The sequence below is a fragment of the Gymnodraco acuticeps genome, unplaced genomic scaffold (genome assembly GCF_902827175.1).
Source record: "Gymnodraco acuticeps unplaced genomic scaffold, fGymAcu1.1, whole genome shotgun sequence".
Classification (NCBI taxonomy): domain Eukaryota; kingdom Metazoa; phylum Chordata; class Actinopteri; order Perciformes; family Bathydraconidae; genus Gymnodraco; species Gymnodraco acuticeps.
The window spans coordinates 422,780-444,956 of NW_022991186.1; the positions used below are offsets into that span (position 1 = coordinate 422,780).

Here is a 22,177-nt window from a genome sequence, read left to right on the forward strand (position 1 = left end):
AACAACAATACTGTGCAATAACAAAATGAATGCCGTGAATACACCGATATACACGTGTTGAAGCGGTTCGCTGCTGATTACTACTGCCCCCCCCCCCCCCCGAGCCCGACATTTTTTATTCGGGACAGCCCTAAATGTACATGCTCTTACTTAGTTATTGTTTTTATATATTGTAGTACAACTTGCATTTCTGCTTTAAATGATTTTGTTTATAAATATATTATTATTCCGAGTTATGTACTTTACCTTCTTTTGTTTTTTTTAAATTTTAATATTAAGTGTTTTATTTAATTTATCCTTTTTGAACATTTTACTTTAACTTCTTATTTATATTTAATTAATTCTGTTTTATTCGACCATTTTATTGCAAACTTTAAATCCTTATGTCAACATACATTATTTTATTCTAAAATGGAGCAACTGTCACAAAAACTAAAATGATGGTTAAAGAAATGTCTGCATAGAGAGGTGAAGCCCCTCCCCTTCCGGGGGAGCTCCATGGGACCTTATTTAGGAAAAAGTATGTATTGAAGTCAATGGAGAGAGAAAGATTATCTCTCGATCCCGTTTGAATTGTGCCACGAATTACACAGATGATGTTTGTTCATTTAAAAGATAATTTTGCAAGTCAAAAAAATGTAAATGTGTTGTAAAACTGTGAAGTAACACTTTTGTGTGAAACCGCTCAATGAACTACATCTCCCGTCTCGCACCACACACCAAGACGGCCGTCACGTTGAAACATTTCACTTCTTTCTTTCAGAATGAGGCGGAAAGTATTAAAAGAGGTGAAAATCACTCCAAGTCTGGGCGTGTTGAGAGCTGTGCATACACACAAGGGGAGTGAGTCGGTTCCTAAGAGCCAGCATGCGGGACCGGGACTCTGGGATTTGTAGTCTTTCTAGTTGCGTATTTTTCATAGTCTTATATTTCCACAGTTTTACGACAAACTGTGACTTTTTTGACATGGAAATGATTATTTAAGATTGACAAACATCATGTGTGTAATTCGTGGCACAATTCAAACGGGATGGAAAGATAATCTTTTTCTCTCCATTGACTTCAATACATCATTTTTCCGAAATAAGGTCCCATGGGTCTGAAGTAGAAGGGCGGGACTTCGCCTCTCTATGAACACTGCTGCTACAGAGAAGCTAATAGAGAAACATGGATGGATAAATAACTTGGTTTGTTGGACGTTCCTCCATCTTTCTTTTTTAGCATCTGCAGTTCCATTCCTTTGTAACACATCACTCCAGTGTCTGTCTCGGTCTTTAGGATTATTCTTAAAATAACATGTTGGCACATCTTGCTCTAACTCCCATCCCTTCCTCCTGTCGATGCTGCAGTCCAGATGTTTCTTGTCAGATATGATAGTCTCCTGAGATAACGCACTGACTCTCCCGAGGCTTTTTCTTATTCCCCACCTGAACACATTTGAATCCCACATCCCTCCCACCTGCTGTTTATTCATCACTTCTGTCACATCAGGCCAGTACTTCATCACTGCTCGTACACACAGCAGATGGATGAGTGTGTGCTGCCTACCTGCGGAGGTCTTTGAGACGAGCTCCGAGAGGTTCACCATCCCACCGGATCGGATGATGTAGTGAGGCCCTTCCACGTTCACCTGGTTCTGCATGCCGTCCTGCACACACACAAACACACACACAAACACACACAAAGACACACACACACACAGACACACACACACAAGCTGTGGTTATATTGAATTCTGTTGCAGTTAAGGATAATTTGCCGTCTAATCTATCGCATAAAAGAGCGATAACACTTAAAGGTCACCTATTATGCAAAATCCACTTCTTCATGTCTCTTCTACATCAACATGTGTCCCCTCTTCTTCATGTCTCCTCTACATCAACATGTGTCCCCTCTTCTTCATGTCTCTTCTACATCAACATGTGTCCCCTCTTCTTCATGTCTCTTCTACATCAACATGTGTCCCCTCTTCTTCATGTCTCTTCTACATCAACATGTGTCCCCTCTTCTTCATGTCTCTTCCACATCAACATGTGTCCCCTCTTCTTCATGTCTCTTCTACATCAACATGTGTCCCCTCTTCTTCATGTCTCTTCTACATCAACATGTGTCCCCTCTTCTTCATGTCTCTTCTACATCAACATGTGTCCCCTCTTCTTCATGTCTCTTCTACATCAACATGTGTCCCCTCTGAATCTCCTCCTAGAGCACCATTGAGTTCTTCTTAACCAAATGTCTCTCAGAGGGGCGTGGGGAGGGGCTCCTTATTTTCATCTAAAGTAACAGACAGAGAATCAGCACTTTGGAAACAGGGCTGAAACAGAGGGGATTATGGGTAATACTGCAATGATCTGTTTGGTGTTTCAGCCAATCAGAGACATGTTCTGGATATATCTGAGACCTGTGATATATTGATGAAAAACAGTTTAATAGGGCACCTCCATTCAAGAAGTAGGAAGTCTAGTTATTTCTGCAGAACATTAAAACAGTAAAGTTGATCGAGATAATTTAACCTGCAACATCTGGCTTTTTAAAGGGAGAGGAAACAAGTTTTAAAGACAACAATAACCCCCCACTCACTTTATAAGTTGATATGACGACACTAAGTCCAAAACGTTTTATTTGTTTCTGTTTTGCTATCCATCAATTCCGATATAAGAGCATGTTGCTAAAACATTTAGCGGCATTGCTTCGACCTGGAACATGTCCTTAGACATCTCAAAACCAATACTAGAAACTAAGACCCTACCAATAGTTTCATCTGTCTGAAACGAAGATAAATGGTTTGAAACCAAGGTAAAAGAAGGCAGAAAATAATTGATATTCTTTAACTGAATCCAATATATTTAGTTTAATGTTATTCAAAAAAGCTTTGAGGAAGTGCTCTCTGCTCCTGAGAGTGAGAAATCAATTCATTGGTGCTTTGCCATCCTCTGTTCTTTTGTTGAACAAAAGTCCTTGTGTGGTTAATGGTGGATCAAATATGATGGTCGCATTAGGCTGAGGTTTCAAACGAATAGCTATTCACTGATAATTCATTTTCAGCGTGGCGTTGATGGGCTTTCATCAGACGGAGACATTTCATCTGCACCGTGCTGACGAAGAAAGATCATCAGGATTGTATGCATGAGACACAAACATTGAGTCTGGCTTTCTCTCACACACACACACACACACACACACACACACACACACACACACACACACACACACACACACACACACACACACACACACACACACACACACACACACACACACACACACACACACACACACACACACACACACACACACACACACACACACACACACACACACACACACACACACACACACACACACACACACACACACACACACACACACACACACACACACACACACACACACACACACACACACACACACACACACACACACACACACACACACACACACACACACACACCTTAGAGGTCCCCTATTAAACTGTTTTTCATCAATATATTATATGTCTCAGACACATGGGCGTTGCAGCCATTATATGAGGGTGGAACAAGTCCCCCCCACTTTTTCAAATGATTAGTTTAGCCCCCACCACTTTTACCATGTGGAAAGTCCGTGAATCGGTCTATCCACTCGCCGCGCTGTGTCAGTGCTTCACTATCAAATCCATTCCACTTGCTTATTGAGAGAAAGGCCAAATCAATGAAACTCCGTACCATGTTTTCACTGCTACTTTGTACCAAGGCAGATTCTCAGAGCCGTACACTTGAGCCGTACACTTGAGCCGTACACTTGAGCCGTACACTTGCTGCGTTTTTTGTATAGTTGTGTCTTTAGTTGTAAAATGATGCGCGCCACAGTTTCCCCGCTGTGAGGCTCCGGCGCTCACAGTTCACGAGCGTGCTCCACTAGCACCCGGATATAAGGCTCTGTTATTAGAGAGGTGGAGGGAGAGTCAGACTGAGAGGCTGATAACGTCAGCTCAGTGAGGTAAAGGACTCTCTGAGGGTCTAGATAGTTCACTTTAGTCTAAGTAGTGGGTCTCAAACGGTTTGGTAATCATTTATGTAAATAAGTATTTCCAAGATCATTATAGTTATAAAAAACAAGAGAATAACAGGTATGAAATAATTCCAACTCGTACTATCGGACAGTAACACAAAAATACTGAGAGATTTGTAAAATATGCATAAAGAAAAAGTAAGCCTGCTTACAGTTCTGTTTCATCTGGGTGTTGAGAGATGTTTCCATAGATCCCTAATGTTGCTCTCAAAGTGCAGCAGATTCATGCTTTTAACTTCAACATTTAAAAACAAATCTTCCCGGCCCCCGGACCCCCCTAGGTTAGGTCCACCCCCCCTGTCAATTTGTCCCACCCACATTGAGGATTCTTCCTACGCCCATGCTCAGATATATAGCCTGTCTCTGATTGGCTGGAACACCAAACAGATCATTGCAGCATTACCCATAATCCCCTCTGTTTCAGCCCTGTTTCCAAAGTGCTGATTCTCTGTCTGTGACTTTAGATGAAAATAAGGAGCCCCTCCCCACGCCCCTCTGAGAGACATTTGGTTACAAAGAACTCAATGGTGCTCTAGGAGGAGATTCAGGTGATAAGAAGAGACATGATGAAGAGGGGACACATGTTGATGTAGAAGAGACATGAAGAAGAGGGGACACATGTTGATGTAGAAGAGACATGATGAAGAGGGGACACATGTTGATGTAGAAGAGACATGAAGAAGAGGGGACACATGTTGATGTAGAAGAGACATGAAGAAGAGGGGACACATGTTGATGTAGAAGAGACATGATGAAGAGGGGACACATGTTGATGTAGAAGAGACATGAAGAAGAGGGGACACATGTTGATGGAGAAGAGACATGAAGAAGTAGGGGACACATGTTGTAGCATAAAGAGGGACACATGTTTGATGTAGAAGAGGCATGAGAAGAGGGGACACATGTTGATGTAGAAGAGGACATGAAGAAGAGGGGACACCATGTTGATGTAGAAGAGAGGCATGAGAAGAGGGGACACATGTTGATGTAGAAGAGACATGAAGAAGAGGGGACACATGTTGATGTAGAAGAGACATGAAGAAGAGGGGAACACAATGTTGATGTAGAAGAGACATGAAGAAGAGGGGACACATGTTGATGTAGAAGAGACATGAAGAAGAGGGGACACATGTTGATGTAGAAGGACATGAAGAAGAGGGGACACATGGTTGATGTAGAAGAGACATGAAGAAGAGGGGACACATGTTGATGTAGAAGAGACATGGAGAAGAGGGGACACATGTTGATGTAGAAGAGACATGAAGAAGAGGGGACACATGTTGATGTAGAAGAGACATGGAGAAGAGGGGACACATGTTGATGTAGAAGAGACACGAAGAAGAGGGGACACATGTTGATGTAGAAGAGACATGGAGAAGAGGGGACACATGTTGAGTAGAAGAGACCGAAGAGAAGAAAGGGACCATGTTGATGTAGAAGAGACACGAAGAAGAGGGGACACATGTTGATGTAGAAGAGACACGAAGAAGAGGACTTTGCATAATAGGTGACCTTTAAAGTTTGGTAGAAGAGCCTTTTTAAATCTCATTCTCCAAATACTGTTCCTACTGTTTCATATAACCCATAATCACAACTCTAGTGTTTTTTAAAGACGATCCGGCGTTGTGTGAAATGGTGTCTAAATGCGGGTAGGAAGTGTTTGCAACATGGCTGTCTGACAGAAAGAGGCTGCACTAACACGGGAACCATAGCAACGCCGCTAAGAGTCAAACTGGACTAGCAGAAAAACATCAAACGTGTTTTTTTGAAGTCACAGGGGGGCAGTGTGCAAACATGTCTACGCCTGCACTTCCTCTTGTACTCTTTTGACTTTTTCTCGTTCCTCTGCTCCCCCATTGCTCTTCTCCTCCCCCCTGTTTCACTCTCCCCCTTAATCTCTGTCCATCTCCCTCCCTGCCTCTCCCAGCAGCCGCTCATCTATCCATCTGTCTCCTTGTCCTCCACGCGCCCCTCTATCTGTCCATCTCTCCCGCCGTTTCTCCTCCCGTCTTCATTTGTACCTGCCTCGGCTGAAATGTGCTCGGTCATTACCCCCATCCCTTCTGTCCCTTTCATTTTTCTGTCCTTATTTATTCCCCCTACATCGTTTGTCTTCCCTTCCTCACCCTCTCTTTGTCATCATGTCCCTTTTCTCTTTGCTTTCTCTCGTCCCCATCTTCATCCATCCTTGTCTCCATATCCTTCATTTGTCTTTCTATGACATCTCATTGTCTTTTCCTCTGCTCAACTCTGTCTGAGTGTCTGCTTCTCTCCATCTCCCCCACCCCCTCTGTCTGTCCACCTGTAGCAGTATCATCAGCTCAGTGTTGCTGGTATCCATGGCGATGTCGAAGGGCGTCTTGTCGAACTTGCTGAGGCAGTGGACGTCGGCTCCGTACCTCAGCAGCAGCTCGGCCACCTCCCTGTGGCCGCGCTGAGCCGCCCAGTGCAGCGCCGTCATCTTCAGCATGTCCCTGGCGTCCACCTCCGCTCCGTGCTGCAGACACACGGCGCCCCCCGGTGGTGACAACAGGAAGAACACAAAGAAATAGAAACAAAAGGGAAGTGGTGAGCAAAGATGTGACTATGCAGATCTGCCAGGTTTGTAAAGTGCAGGAAACACAAGGTTTTGAAACGTTGTGAATTTACGGCAGGTTGTGAATTTACGGCAGGTTGTGAATTTACGTCAGGTTGTGAATTTACGGCAGGTTGTGAATTTACGGCAGGTTGTGAATAGTACAATCTCAACACAAGCTGCCCCTGTTGTGATGTTGAACAGCCTTCTGTAAGGTTTTACGAAAGGTGGAAGTGAAAGAAAAGACTGTACATGTTGTTGTTAAAATGATGCACCATCTTTTTGAATTATACAAGAAGGGTTGTACAAGTTTGTCTGAACATCATATCCACATTCAGTAAGAACAACTCACGTAAAGATACTACTTTTAGTCATCTTGCGTCTCTGTGATTCGTTGCATCTATTTTTAGTAGTTTGGCATCTTTTTACACAATTATTTTTCTTACATACTTTTACTTGTTATATTTATATACATATTGTTCCTTTATTGTACCTTTTTATTACACCATTTTCTTGTTATGTTTGTATAAAACTTTGGTTTTATTCTAAAATATAGGGAGGCGAAGTCCCGCCCATCTACCTTATTCCGGAAAAAGTATGTATTGAAGTCAATGGAGAGAGAAAGATTACTATTATTAGATGAAAGATGTTTGTCAATCTTAAATAATCATTTCCATGTCAAAAAAGTCACAGTTTGTCGTAAAACTGTTGAAATATAAGACTATGAAAAATACGCAACTAGAAAGACTACAAATCCCAGAGTCCCGGTCCCGCATGCTGGCTCTCAGGAACCAACTAACTCCCCTTGTGTGTATTCACAGCTCTCAACATGCCCAGACTTTTAGTGATTTTCACCTCTTTTGAGACTTTCCGCCTCGTTCTGAAAGAAAGAAGTGAAATGTTCAACGTGACGGCCGTCTTGGTGTGTGGAGCGAGACGGGAGATGTAGTTCATTGAGCCGTTCACACAAAAAAAAAAAGTGTTACTTTAATTTTGTTGACTTGCAAAATTAATATGTGTAATTCGTGGCACAATTCAAACGGGATCGAGAGATAATCTTTCTCTCCCCATTGACTTCAATACATGATTTTTCCTAAATAAGGTCCCATGGAGCTCCCCCGGAAGGGGAGGGGCTTCACCTCTCTGTAGCAACTGTCACAAAACCCAATTTGAACCCGTGACATATAAAGTATTCTGAGTCTGATCGATTATTCGGATTAAAAACCGTGTCTCTGAAGTCCCTGAAACACACGTCAAGCTTCAAATAGTTCTGTAAGTGTAAGGTCATCTGTGACCAATTTACTCTCATATCGTACACTGTCTATCCAAAAGTATTTGTGCGAATGTCCATTTGTGTTTTTCATAGTTTCGGCTAGAGCGCTTAGGACAAACTTAATGCAAACATGTCCAATCATATCTCAGATCAGTGTGCTCTCAAATGTTATAGTGGTGGGCCTTCGAATGCTTCTATGGCTTTATACTGAGCAGCAAATCCAAACAGCCAGGTCACCTTGACTTTGAAATGGGGAGAAATGTACAGGGAACTAACCCAATTAGTTTGGTTCAATCGTATCCATCCCCTCCCCTCTTGCTATTTAGTTTAGGGAATATTATAGATCCAAGATGAAACTGCTAGAAGGGCAGGACTCATAGAAAAATATAGAATTAGAAATCCGTCTGCTTCTTCAGCACCACGGACAGCGCCATGGATTTCTCCCAGCTCCCCCTATATGCAGTAGAGGGAACTGGGAGAAATCCATGGCGCTGTCCGTGGTGCTGAAGAAGCAGACGGATTTCTAATTCTATATTTTTTGTTCCAGTGTCCGTATACTTCAGACCAGGGGTCGGCAACCTTTTTGATATGAAAAAAAATAGTTATCAGCGTGCCAACGATCGAGAATTATCAACGGGGGGTTGAGGAGCTTGACGCTCGTCAACTATCAGCAGGAGGGCGGGGGAGCCTCGCTGCGGGGAAGCAGTGTGTGGACCTGTCAGCGCAACTTACATGATGCCGAATTTAACAAACACATTTCAATAATTAGTTTAAACGGCATAATAATAAGGACGGTCGTCCGTTCTGTGATTCTCCAGAGCACACATGTTATGATATTAGGGTCATGCAGAGTGAGATGAGATCGCTGTCCCTTTAAGAGAGAGAGAGAGAGAGGGGTGTGGCTTGTGCATGTGTGTGTGTGGATGGTAGAGCGACAGTGAGAGAACGTGTGTTTGTTTCTGGAAGTGGAACGAGGAAGCAGAAAAACAGAGCTCTGTGATGAAACAGAAGAACAGCTAAATAAATGCAACGGCCTCCCAAGAAGAGCTCGGCTCTCTCCAGTCATTTGAGCTAAAGCGGGTTATTGAACCTGAAGCTTGTTGCTCCTGCCCTCCTCGACTACGGTCTGGGAGCCGTCTGGGAGCCGACAGGAAAGTTCAACACACAGATGGCCAGTCCCTTTGTAGCATATTATTTCGATGATATGCACGCGTGCCAGGGGTTGCCGACCCCTGCTTTAGACCGTGAAGTGCACAAATTCCTTTGTAGGCCCGTCTCGTTAACTATAACGATTTGTTTGCGATATCCCATACAGGATCCTTGATGTTGACAACATGTAAGATAATGATGTCAGATACAGACAACTCTCCTAGTTTCTTCGGTAACATGAAGCTGTCGTTGGCTCTTGTCCCCTCTGTGGGACGAATAAAGGTATTCTGATTGTTTCCTCACCTGCACTAACAGGTCCACGATGTTGTAGTGACCCTCTGAGGCGGCTATGTGCAGCGGGGTCTTGTCCACCTTGGTGCGGGCATCCCTGCTGACCCCGGCCCGCAGCAGCACCTCGGCCGTGGACTGATGACCGTATTTAGCCGCCAGATGCAGCGGGGAAGAGCCCAGCTGGAAGAGGGAACAAGGTGTAAAGAAGCAGCTGGAGGTGAGGGGTTCGTTTGGAATGTCTTTTTTCAGTGAACGTTTAAGTAGGTTTGAACATACATGAACTTCATTTGGTGAATATTGTGGACACACACACAGGAAGAGGAATTAGCTTGTACAAAAAAGGAAGACATAATGTCTGTTTATTAATTTTTAAAGAAATATCAATAAACGAAAAAGTAAGTACAATAAGATCATGTAAATGTACTCTAAGAATAAAACAAAGTCTTTATGGCACAACAGCCATAATACAAACATGTATTTACACATTCTGAGTTAAGCTAATCCTGAGCAACCATTTGGAGAAAACAGGTTGCAATGTACCGTACAAACTACTTTTTTACACCCGGTAAACAACCTGCTGAGGTGCCGTCGTACAGAGCGTGTGAATCTGCTCTGTCTGCAGTTGTGTGCACACATCACGTAAGGCCATGACGATGCTTCTCACATCCTTATTCTCAAACCTCCAGGGTCAGAGAGAGAGGCTGGCACTCTGTCCGTTTACAGGCGGATGTAGATGCTAACGGGACGTCCTGGGATCTACATGTTGGACAGTGTGGACAGGAACATGACGCCAGAGTGCTGAGAGTGTCACACCTCTGGGTTTGGGCCAGTGATGCTCTGGCAGAGTGAGAAACATCTGGAGAACCGATGTAGCTTATTTAATTCTGTAAGACTCTGCTTACCCTCTTCAGAAGTGGTTTTTAAAACCTTATCGACTGGTCGTGCATTGTACAATTTAAACACAAGTTGACCCTGTTGTACCGTATTTCATTTTGTCTTAATTTACATTATTTAATGTCATATTCTGTTCTTGTACATATCCCATATTCTACTGACACGTATATAGACTTTTTGCACTACTGTTTCATTTGTATTTTATTATACATGTTGCATTGTTGGAGGAGCTCGGGTCAGAAGATTTTCATTGCCATTTCTACACTGTAGCTTTGAGCACATGCAGGAATCCTGAAGTCACATGTAAAACCTTTTAAGACCCTTTCCGTACATTTTAAGACCTCATCGCCACTTGGAGTTTTAACCGGTTACCTTGGCGACACACTTTACCTCACATTGACTATATACAGTATTGATTGTCCTTGCTCCTTCTCTTCCAACCATTTGGACGCAAACTTGCATTTCCCCATAACGATGTTGCTTAGCAACCGGCGTAAACGGAGCTTCTCGCGCTATCAAGCAGTGAGCGTGCGATGTCCTGTTCAGATGACGTCAAATCCAACGGGATGCCAGAAATAAACTACACAGAATCACACTACACACATACGCAATGATTACATTCAGGCAGACTGTAGAATACAACCTCTTTGGACAATTTATATACTTATTGAAGACAAGCTACAAAATGTAAAACCTTGGAAAATACCGTTTAATACTTTTTAATAGCCTTCATTTTCGCTAAATTGATTTATCAACTTTTAATACTTTTTAAGACCCCGCGGACCCCCTGTTATGACAATAAAACCTTTGAATCGTGTGTTGTTGAACAGCCTTCTGTAAGGTTTTAAGAAATGTGGAAGAAAAGACTGCAGTGTAAATGTTGTTGTTAAAATGATGATTAGATTAGATTACTTTAATGTCATTAGAAAATGCAAGCAGTGTAACGAGATGTAAGGAGGGTCTAACCGGAGTGCAAACAGTCAGTTACGTACACAATTATCAGAAGTATGTACCAAAATAAATGATACAAAATGAAGGTAAATAGACGGGAAATGTATAAATAGGAATAAATACACAGATAATAATAAACACAGTGAATACAGAATTGCGCTTCAGCACACGACAACAGCTAGGCAGTGTGCGACAGCGTGGGGTTCATTGTCAGCAGTCTGACTGCCATCAGGGCGAAGATATGCTCGACCTGCTCAGAGGACTAATCGCTTTTCTAAATCATTCATCCCTTCTGCTCTCAAACTGTCTGTGTGTGTCTGTGTGTGTCTGTGTGTGTCTGTGTGTGTCTGTGTGTGTCTGTGTGTGTCTGTGTGTATCTGTGTGTATCTGTGTGTGTCTGTGTGTGTCTGTGTGTGTCTGTGGTGTTCCTGTGTGTGTCTGTGTGTGTCTGTGTGTGTCTGTGTGTGTCTGTGTGTGTCTGTGTGTGTCTGTGTGTGTCTGTGTGTGTCTGTGTGTATCTGTGTGTGTCTGTGTGTATCTGTGTGTGTCTGTGTGTGTCTGTGTGTATCTGTGTGTATCTGTGTGTGTCTGTGTGTGTCTGTGTGTATCTGTGTGTGTCTGTGTGTATCTGTGTGTGTCAGTATGTGTCTGTGTGTCTGTGTGTGTCTGTGTGTATCGTTGTGTGTCTGTGTGTGTCTGTGTGTGTCTGTGTGTGTCTGTGTGTGTCTGTGTGTGTCTGTGTGTGTCTGTGTGTGTCTGTGTGTGTCTGTGTGTATCTGTGTGTGTCTGTGTGTGTCTGTGTGTGTCTGTGTGTGTCTGTGTGTGTCTGTGTGTGTCTGTGTGTGTCTGGTGTGTGTCTGTGTGTGTCTGTGTGTGTCTGTGTGTGTCTTGTGTGTCTGTGTGTGTCTGTGTGTGTCTGTGTGTGTCTGTGTGGTGTCTGTGTTGTGTCTGTGTGTATCTGTGTGTGTCTGTGTGTGTCTGTGTGTGTCTGTGTGTATCTGTGTGTGTCTGTGTGTATCTGTGTGTATCTGTGTGTGTCTGTGTGTATCTGTGTGTGTCTGTGTGTGTCTGTGTGTATCTGTGTGTGTCTGTGTGTGTTCTGTGTCTGTGTGTGTGTCTGTGTGTATCTGTGTGTGTCTGTGTGTGTCTGTGTGTGTCTGTGTGTGTCTGTGTGTGTCTGTGTGTGTCTGTGTGTGTCTGTGTGTATCTGTGTGTGTCTGTGTGTGTCTGTGTGTGTCTGTGTGTGTCTGTGTGTGTCTGTGTGTGTCTGTGTGTGTCTGTGTGTGTCTGTGTGTGTCTGTGTGTATCTGTGTGTGTCTGTGTGTGTCTGTGTGTGTCTGTGTGTATCTGTGTGTCTGTGTGTGTCTGTGGTGTCTGTGTGTGTCTGTGTGTATCTGTGTGTGTCTGTGTGTGTCTGTGTGTGTCTGTGTGTGTCTGGTGTGTCTGTGTGTGTCTGTGTGTGTCTGTGTGTGTCTGTGTGTGTATCTGTGTGTGTCTGTGTGTGTCTGTGTGTCTGTGTGTGTCTGTGTGTGTCTGTGTGTGTCTGTGTGTATCTGTGTGTATCTGTGTGTGTCTGTGTGTGTCTGTGTGTGTCTGTGTGTGTCTGTGTGTCTGTGTGTGTCTGTGTGTGTCTGTCTGTGTCTGTGTGTGTCTGTGTGTATCTGTGTGTGTCTGTGTGTCTGTGTGTTTCTGTGTGTATCTGTGTGTGTCTGTGTGTATCTGTGTGTGTCTGTGTGTGTCTGTGTTGTCTGTGTGTGTCTGTGTGTGTCTGTGTGTGTGTCTGTGTGTGTCTGTGTGTATCTGTGTGTGTCTGTGTGTGTCTGTGTGTGTCTGTGTGTGTCTGTGTGTTTCTGTGTGTGTCTGTGTGTGTCTGTGTGTTTCTGTGTGTGTCTGTGTGTGTCTGTGTGTGTCTGTGTGTGTCTGTGTGTGTCTGTGTGTGTCTGTGTGTATCTGTGTGTGTCGTGTGTGTCTGTGTGTGTCTGTGTGTGTCTGTGTGTATCTGTGTTATCTGTGTGTGTCTGTGTGTGTCTGTGTGTGTCTGTGTGTGTCTGTGTGTGTCTGTGTGTGTCTGTGTGTATCTGTGTGTGTCTGTGTGTGCTGTGTGTGTCTGTGTGTGTCTGTGTGTGTCTGTGTGTTTGTGTGTGTCTGTGTGTGTCTGTGGTGTCTGTGTGTCTGTGTGTGTCTGTGTGTTCTGTGTGTGTGTGTGTGTCTGTGTGTATCTGTGTTGTCTGTGTGTCTGTGTGTCTGTGTGTGTCTGTGTGTGTCTGTGTGTATCTGTGTGTGTCTGTGTGTATCTGTGTGTGTCTGTGGGTGTCTGTGTGTGTCTGTGTGTGTCTGTGTGTCTGTGTGTGTCTTGTGTATCTGTGTGTGTCTGTGTGTGTCTGGTGTGTGTCTGTGTGTGTCTGTGTGTATCTGTGTGTATCTGTGTGTGTGTGTCTGTGTGTGTCTGTGTGTGTCTGTGTGTGTCTGTGTGTATCTGTGTGTGTCTGTGTGTGTCTGTGTGTGTCTGGTGTGTCTGTGTGTGTCTGGTGTGTCTGTGTGTATATGTGTGTATCTGTGTGTGTCTGTGTGTCTGTGTGTGTCTGTGTGTATCTGTGTGGTGTCTGTGTGTGTCTGTGTGTGTCTGTGTGTGTCTGTGTGTGTCTGTGTGTTCTGTGTGTCTGTGTGTGTCTGTGTGTGTCTGTGTGTGTCTGTGTGTGTCTGTGTGTGTCTGTGTGTATCTGTGTGTGTCTGTGTGTGTCTGTGTGTGTCTGTGTGTATCTGTGTGTGTCTGTGTGTGTCTGTGTGTGTCTGTGTGTGTCTGTGTGTGTCTGTGTGTGTCTGTGTGTATCTGTGTGTGTCTGTGTGTGTCTGTGTGTATCTGTGTGTGTCTGTGTGTGTCTGTGTGTGTCTGTGTGTGTCTGTGTGTGTCTGTGTGTATCTGTGTGTGTCTGTGTGTGTCTGTGGTGTCTGTGTGTGTCTGTGTGTGTCTGTGTGTGTCTGTGTGTATCTGTGTGTGTCTGTGTGTCTGTGGGTGTCTGTGTGTGTCTGTGTGTTCTGTGTGTGTCTGTGTGTATCTGTGTGTGTCTGTGTGTATCTGTTGTGGTGTCGTGTGTGTCTGTGTGTGTCCTGTGTGTAGTCTGTGGTGTCCCTGGGTGTGTAGCTGTGTGTGGCTGTGTGTATCTAGGGGGGGTCTGGGGGTGTCGGTGTTGTGTCTGTGTGTGTCTTGTCTGTGGTCTGGTGTGGTGTCTGTTGTGTCGTGCGTGTCTGTGTTGTCATCGTGTGTGTCTGTGTGTGTCGGTGTGTGTCCTCTGTGTGTAGTCTGTCGTGTGTCTGTGGTGTGTCGTGTCTGTGTCTGTGTGTGTCTGTGTGTGTCTGTGTGTGGTCTTTTGTTGTGCTGTGTGTATCTGTGTTAGTGTCTGTCGTGTCGGTGTGTGTCTGTGTGTGTCAGTGATGTTGTGTGTCTGTGTGTAGTCTGTGGGGTGGTCTGGGTGTGATAATCTGTGTGGTGTTCTGTGTCGTGTGTCTGTGTTGTGTCTGTGTGGATTCTGTGTGTTCTGTGTGTAGTCTGGTGTGTGTCTGTGTGTGTCTGTGTGTGATCTAGTGTGGTGTCTGTGTGTGTCGTGTGTATCTGTGTGTGTCATGTGTGTGTCTGTGTGTGTCTGTGGGGTGTTGTCTGTGTGTGTCTGTGTGTGGTCTGTGTGTGTCTGTGTGTGTCCTGTGAGTGTGTGACCTGTGTGTGTCTGTGTGTATCTGTGTGTGTCTGTGTGTGATCTGTGTGTAGTCTGTTTGTGTGTGTCTGTGTGTGTCCTGTGTGTCGTATGTGTGTGTCTGTGTGTAGTCTGTGTGTAGTCTGTTGTGTGTCTGTGTGGTGGTCTGTGTGTGTCCTGTGGTGTACTGTGTGTATCTGTGTGTGTCTGTGGTGTAGTCTGTGGTGTGGTCTGTGTGTTGTACTGTGTGTATCTCCGTGTAGTGTGCTCTGCGTGTGTAGTCTGTGTCGTGTCATGTGTGTAGTCTGTGGTGTTATCTGTGTGTAGTCCCCCCCCCTAGTCGTGTGTCTGTGTGTAGTCTGTGTGGTAGTCTGTTGTGTGTCCTGTGTGTATCTGTGGTGTCTGTCCGTGTATCTGTGTGTGTCTGTGTGTGTCTGTGTGTAGCTGTGTGGTTGTGTGTAATCGGTGTGTGTCTGTGTGTGTGTCTTGTGTGTGTCTGCTGTGTGGTGTTGTGTGTCTGTGTGTGTCAGTGGTGTTGTGTGTCTGTGTGTAGTCTGTGTGTACTCGGTGTGTGTCTGTGTTGTAGTCTGGTGTGGGTCTGTGTGGTAAGCTGTGTGTAATCAGTATGTGTCGTGTGTATCTGGTGTGGTGTCTGTTATCTGTGTGTTATCTGTGGTGTAGTCTGTGTGTATCATGTGTGTATCATGTGTGTATGATGTGTGTTGTGTGTGTCTGTGTGTGTGTGTGTGTGTGTGTGTCTGTGTGTGTCTGTGTATCTGTGTGTGTCTGTGTGTGTCTGTGTGTGTCTGTGTGTATCTGTGTGTATCTGTGTGTATCTGTGTGTCTGTGTGTGTCTGTGTGTATCTGTGTGTGTCTGTGTGTGTCTGTGTGTGTCTGTGTGTGTCTGTGTGTCTGTGTGTATCTGTGTGTGTCTGTGTGTGTCTGTGTGTGTCTGTGTGTATCTGTGTTATCTGTGTGTGGTCTGTTGTGTCTGTGTGTTTATCTGTGTGTGTCTGTGTGTGTCTGTGTGTATCTGTGTGTATCTGTGTGTATCTGTGTGTGTCTGTGTGTGTCTGTGTGTGTCTGTGTGTCTGTGTGTGTCTGTGTGTGTCTGTGTGTATCTGTGTGTGTTTGTGTGTGTCTGTGTGTGTCTGTGTGTGTCTGTGTGTGTCTGTGTTTTGTCTGTGTGTGTCTGTGTGTATCTGTGTGTATCTGTGTGTATCTGTGTGTGTCTGTGTGTGTCTGTGTGTGTCTGTGTGTATCTGTGTGTGTCTGTGTGTATCTGTGTGTATCTGTGTGTATCTGTGTGTATCTGTGTGTGTCTGTGTGTGTCTGTGTGTGTCTGTGTGTATCTGTGTGTATCTGTGTGTGTCTGTGTGTGTCTGTGTGTATCTGTGTGTGTCTGTGTGTGTCTGTGTGTATCTGTGTGTATCTGTGTGTATCTGTGTGTGTCTGTGTGTGTCAGTGATGTTGTGTGTCTGTGTGTAGATAGTGTGTTGTGTGTCTGTGTGTGTCTGTGTGTGGTCTGTGTGTGTCTGTGTGTTTCTGTGTGTGTCTGTGTGTGGTCTGTGTGTGTCTGTGTGTATCTGTGTGTATCTGTGGTTGTCTGTGTGTATCTGTGTGTGTCTGTGTGTGTCTGTGTTGTCTGTGTGTGTCTGTGTGTATCTGTGTGTGTCTGTGTGTGTCTGTGTGTGTCTGTGTGTATCTGTGTGTCTGTGTGTTATGTGTGTGTGTCTGTGTGTGTCTGTGTGTGTCTGTGTGTATCTGTGTGTCTGTGTGTGTCTGTGTGTGTCTGTGTGTGTCTGTGTGTATCTGTGTGTGTCTGTGTGTGTCTGTGTGTGTCTGTGTGTGTCTCTGTGTGTGTCTGTGTGTATCTGTGTGTATCTGTGTATCTGTGTGTGTCTGTGTGTGTCTGTGTGTATCTGTGTGTATCTGTGTGTATCTGTGTGTGTCTGTGTGTGTCTGTGTGTGTCTGTGTGTATATGTGTGTGTCTGTGTGTGTCTGTGTGTGTCTGTGTGTGTCTGTGTGTGTCTGTGTGTATCTGTGGTGTGTCTGTGTGTGTCTGTGTGTGTCTGTGTGTGTCTGTGTTTGGTCTGTGTGTGTCTGTGTGGTCGTGTGTGTCTGTGTGTCTGTGTTGTCGTGTGTGTCTTGGGTGTGATGTTTTGTCTGTGTGTGTCTGTGTGTGTCTGTGGTATCTGTGTGTGTCTGTGTGTGTCTGTGTGTGTATGTGTGTGTCTGTGTGTGTCTGTGTGTGTCTGTGTGTGTCTGTGTGTGTCTGTGTGTGTCTGTGTGTGTTCTTCCTGTATGTTCCTGCCTGTGTTCATGACATCAGCTGCTGCTCATAACCAATTGCCCCTTGCGGGATTAATGAAGTTGTTGATTGATTGAAGGGAAGAAGCTGTGCGTAGTCCTGTTGGTTCTACCCGGGAGGCTGCGGTAGCGTGTCCCAGAGCGGGCGCCACATAGGGGAACAAACAGTGTGTGGTTGGGGTGGGAAGAGTCTCTGATGATGTTTCGTGCCCTTCGCAGGCACCGCTTTTCATAGACTGAGGCTATGGAGGGGAGTGGCATCTTGATGATGCGTTGTGCGATCTTCACCACCCTCTGCAGTGATTTCGTGTCCTTGACCGTGCAGTTACCGTACCAGACTGAGATGCAGGTGGAGAGGATGCTCTCGATGGTGCAACGGTAGAAGTTCATTAGCACCTGGGAGGATCGGCGGAGTTTTGCCAGTCTCCCCAGGAAGAAGATGTGCTTGTGAGCCTTCTTGACTAGGGCTGAGGTGTTGGTGGTCCAGGAGACATGCCGTTCACTGCACCACCTTTTAGAATTATACAGGGAGGGGTTGTACAAGAGTAGGGGGCGGCGAGGATCTGCCATCATGAACGGATTATGAGACCCCCGTAACTAACTCACCTAAACTTAAAGCTACTACTTTTAGTCATCTATTTTTAGTAGTTAGGCATCTTTTTGTGTTGTTTTTGCACCTTCCGTTTACTGGCAGAGGTGGGACGTCCTGGGATCTACATGTTGGACAGTGTGGACAGGAACATGACACCAGAGTGCTGAGAGTATCACACCTCTGGGTTTGGGCCAGCACCAGTGATGCTCTCTCTCTGGCAGAGTGAGAAACATCTGGAGAACCGGTGTAGGTTATTTCACTTTTTGTAGTTCTGCCTACTCACTGCAGTACCGGCTGCTTTGGGTTATAAACTGAACAATGTACACACAAGTCGCCCCTGTTGTGAATTACACACAGAGGGATTGTACATGAGTGGGGAGGATGTGCGACCTGCCACCATGAACGGATTATAAAACAAATATAATTTAAGACAGAATAAGGAGACCCCTCACTTTGCCTTCATAAATAAGAACAAGACACCCAAACTCAAAGATATTCAAAGAGTACCTTAAATCATAGTCTTTTTGCACTATTTATGTTGTTTTTGCATTTATTTTAGTTGTTTAGATTTTTTGTGTTGGTTCGCCACCAATTTTTAATGATTGAGTTTTTTGCATCTATTTTTAGACATTTTACGCTTTAAAGGGGACCTATCGTGCAAAATGCACTTTTTGATGTCTTTTATACATAAACATGTGTCCCCGGTGTGTCGGGGAACTCACGCAGCGTCAGAAAATAAAACCCTCTTTTTTTTCCTCCGTACCCAAATCTCTAAAAACGGGGAACAACGGAGCTGATCCAGATTTGCGTCCGATATGACGTAACATCTGAAATGTGGACCCACAGCCCAATCAGAAACGTTGCTATCAGAAACAATGCTCGACTGTTTTGGACGTAATATGGTCGGTGTTTACATTAGCATCGCTAACACTCAGAGCTAACCTGTACTGGAGAGCATGTGTGTGAAGAAGCAGGAAGTAAAAAGGAACTCACCTTGTGGTATAACCGGCAAGAGAGAAAGCCTTTGAGCTCCAAACTGTTTCAGATCCTTGATAATCCATGATATGGCGTTTCATCACGGCAGCATTTAGTTTAGACGGTAGCTGCCGGGTCCCGCATGAGCTCAGACCCCTCCTTTTTATTTATTTTTTAAAGCTTTATCCCCAAATCAGCACTTTTGAAACAGGAAGTGAAATAGAGGGATATGAGGCATGGCTAGAACGGGTGATCTGTTTGGTATTTTGAGCAAAACTCTTTTTTATAAATCTGAGACCTTTGCTATTGCCTACAAATAGCATGATAGGTCCACTATAACGTTGTTTTGTGTCTCGACTTTTAGTTGTTTAACATCTATTTTTAAACATCTCCCACTTCATGTGATAATGCTGTGGTTGTTGTAGTCACTTTTCCAGCTCGGTGATTGTTTAGCATCTTATTAAAATGAATTGAAGTTATGTTGAGTCTCTCTGTAGCAATTCAGTATCTGTCTGGGGTCATTTTGCAGCTTCAGTGGATACGTTTTGTTGTCTTTCGTCTATTCTGCAAATTGACTTGAATCAAATGTAATGTTTCTTTGTTTAAAAAAAGAAAGAAAAGATGGGTTGTAAACTCAATATGTTGACATTTGAAAATAGTATGTAGTTCATTAAAAAACTAAATCTGCCCCAAATACTCCATACATAAGTGTGTTTGATATGAATAACAGTTGGACGACGAATGTGATAAGACACCTTGACAATAATATCCATTTGATAATAAATGTTTCTCAGGGTACATGAAGAGAGAGTAATTCACTACAAACTAATAAAGAGTACTTATTTAGATGTCGCAAAACCTGTGTGCAGTTAGGAGGTTTAAAAGCATGTTCAATAAAACTAATTGTCATGGCTGTTGTGAAGGTGCAGGTTCAAAAGAAAGTGCCTGAGACAGACATTAACATGCAGCGCTTATCACAGCACACAAAAGAGGTGTATTTGCAACTGGTTACACAAAGTGCCTACATTAGGAGCGGGGAAGGGGAGATGTGATGCATCGTAAACAGTTAGGAATGGCCGTTAGCCCGGACGTGTACATGATTTGTGAGAGGATGACTGGCGCTGGCCCAGAACACCGTACATCAAGTCGTAGCTTGGAATGTTTTACCGTCGGCGACACTTAGTTAGCTGTGTGCATTAGCTGTACTGAGACCTCATTAGCAATCAGTAGGCCATTACCACCTGGGAACTCACACTAACATAGCCCTCCCCCCACTACTACTTAAGGCACATTTACAGGAAGTCACAACAGAAATGAAACCAGCCCCTTTAACCTGAAAATGTGTCCTTTGTACGGGAAATACTCACTTCAAACCACGATAGCTGTTTTCTTACGCATTAGCAATCAGTGGGCCATTACCACCTGGGAACTCACACTAACATAGCCCCCCCCCCCTCCCCCTACTTAAGGCACATTTACAGGAAGTCACAACAGAAATGAAACGATCAAGCCCCCCCCCCCCTTTAGGCAAGGTATTGGAGATGTGTCCTTGTACGGGAAATGCTCCCTTCATGCCTCGATAGCTGTTTTTACAATCACATGATAGCCGGCCCGCTTACCAATCAGAGCAGACATTTATTTAACACCTACAGTCTTTTTGTTAATGATCTGTAGTATAAACGCAATTCTGGATAACTCAACTGAGTCCTTTGAAGTCGTTTTCTCAGACTTCGTAAAGCACAAATGACGCTTTCACAACCTGAGTCATTAGAATAGAGTATGAACATTATTCATAGGTAGACACACTAAGAGCAGTACATATTGAATATAGTAGTAGTAGAAATATAAACAGTATCATATAGACACTAGACAATAGTAGAAATATGAATACACTATAGACTAGTGTGGACACGGAGTAAATGTGACAAATGTGCAAAGTCATACTCGTCATGATGTGACATGACTAAAGCAAGTAAAGAAATAAGTGGTTGAAAAAGTGATAAAGACACCGATTCAATACATCTCCTTGTCTGCTCGAATGCAGTGCTCATGACAGGTCGGATTAACTGAACACAAACTGCCAACTAAGAAAACGTATCACATGATTTTACACTTAAAGGTGGGGTAGGTCATTTTGGAGAAACCAGCTCGAGTGCGCTAGAATTTGAAAATACACAGCCGGAACAAATCTGCCACTTCCTCACAGAGCCCCTCCTCCAACACACACGAACGCGCACATGACCAATGAGGGCACGAGATAAGTTTGTGCCAAGATGGAAGGCTGACAGGCAGATAGGCCATCCAGTTACTTTAGCCGGCCGGCTCAGATGATTGGTCGTGCTTTTTACAGCGCCACGGCTTCCACTGATGACATGTTTTTAATGTATTTTTTGTCAAAGCACTTAAAATATTCATTGCTATCGGGATGTTAAGAGCATTCCATGGAATATAACACAAAGTGTATCTCGAGCCGGTTTCTCAAACTTACCTACCCCACCTTTAAGGCAAGTTTATTTATATAGCACTTTTCAACACAAGGCAATTCAAAGTGCTTTGTGTCTATTTTAAAGTAGGAGTTTGTCAAAGGCTTGAAGGTCTCGCTGTGCATCGCCTCAGAAAGCTAATCCACCACCGCTGACACACAAATCTCAATGAACATCTGTTATGTTCAAACGTCAGATTGACTTAGTAAAATAGTGTGACAAATCTGCTTCATTTTATTTATGGGTGATTTTATATTACATATAAGTTATGTATGATGTTGTCATTCTAAAACATTCAATAAGAGAAAGCACCCCTTCCTCTACTAACTTTAAAATGAAGACATCATGTGAGCTATCATAAATCCACTGAATAACTTGTCCTAACACTCTTCAATGTGCATTTTGTCAAATGTGTCACGCTATGACAGATAAATGACACTCTTAAATATGTTAATGTTTGGTAGAAACAGGTGGCGTTATGGAACACAACATTCAATTAAAGGCATTAGTGATGTACACATTGCATGCGAGCAGTTTATTATAAAATGACATAATGTAGAGATGGGATCATAAAAGTCAGAAGAAGTGCCTGTGGCGTTTTGAAATATTTAAAAGTTTTAGAAAGTTGAGAATATTTTCTGACATGTTGTCCCCGAAAGAGTGAAAAGACTAATCAGTTAGCTTCAGCCCTGAGAAATAGTACCATAGGTTTCACAGGCATGAAGCGAGTTGTTACTTTAAAGGTCTCTCTGCTACATCAACATGTGTCCCCTCTTCTTCATGTCTCTTCTACATCAACATGTGTCCCCTCTTCTTCATGTCTCTTCTACATCAACATGTCTCTTCTAACATCAACATGTGTCCCCTCTTCTTCATGTCTCTTCTACATCAACATGTGTCCCCTCTTCTTCATGTCTCTTCTACATCAACATGTGTCCCCTCTT

General features: G+C 44.0%; 1 protein-coding gene across 2 annotated transcripts in view; it reads right to left on the bottom strand.

Annotated features, from left to right (window-relative positions):
• The window catches only part of LOC117560972 (GA-binding protein subunit beta-1-like), a 34,466-nt gene that overhangs the window by 8,379 nt on the left and 3,910 nt on the right, over nucleotides 1-22,177 (bottom strand). For both annotated transcript variants that reach the window (XM_034238137.1, XM_034238135.1), the window contains exons 3-5: nucleotides 9,351-9,518; nucleotides 6,353-6,547; nucleotides 1,549-1,648 (exon numbers count right to left, since the gene is read on the bottom strand). In XM_034238137.1, the coding sequence (XP_034094028.1) occupies nucleotides 1,549-1,648; nucleotides 6,353-6,547; nucleotides 9,351-9,518 (463 nt within the window). The remainder of the gene's footprint in view (nucleotides 1-1,548; nucleotides 1,649-6,352; nucleotides 6,548-9,350; nucleotides 9,519-22,177) is intronic.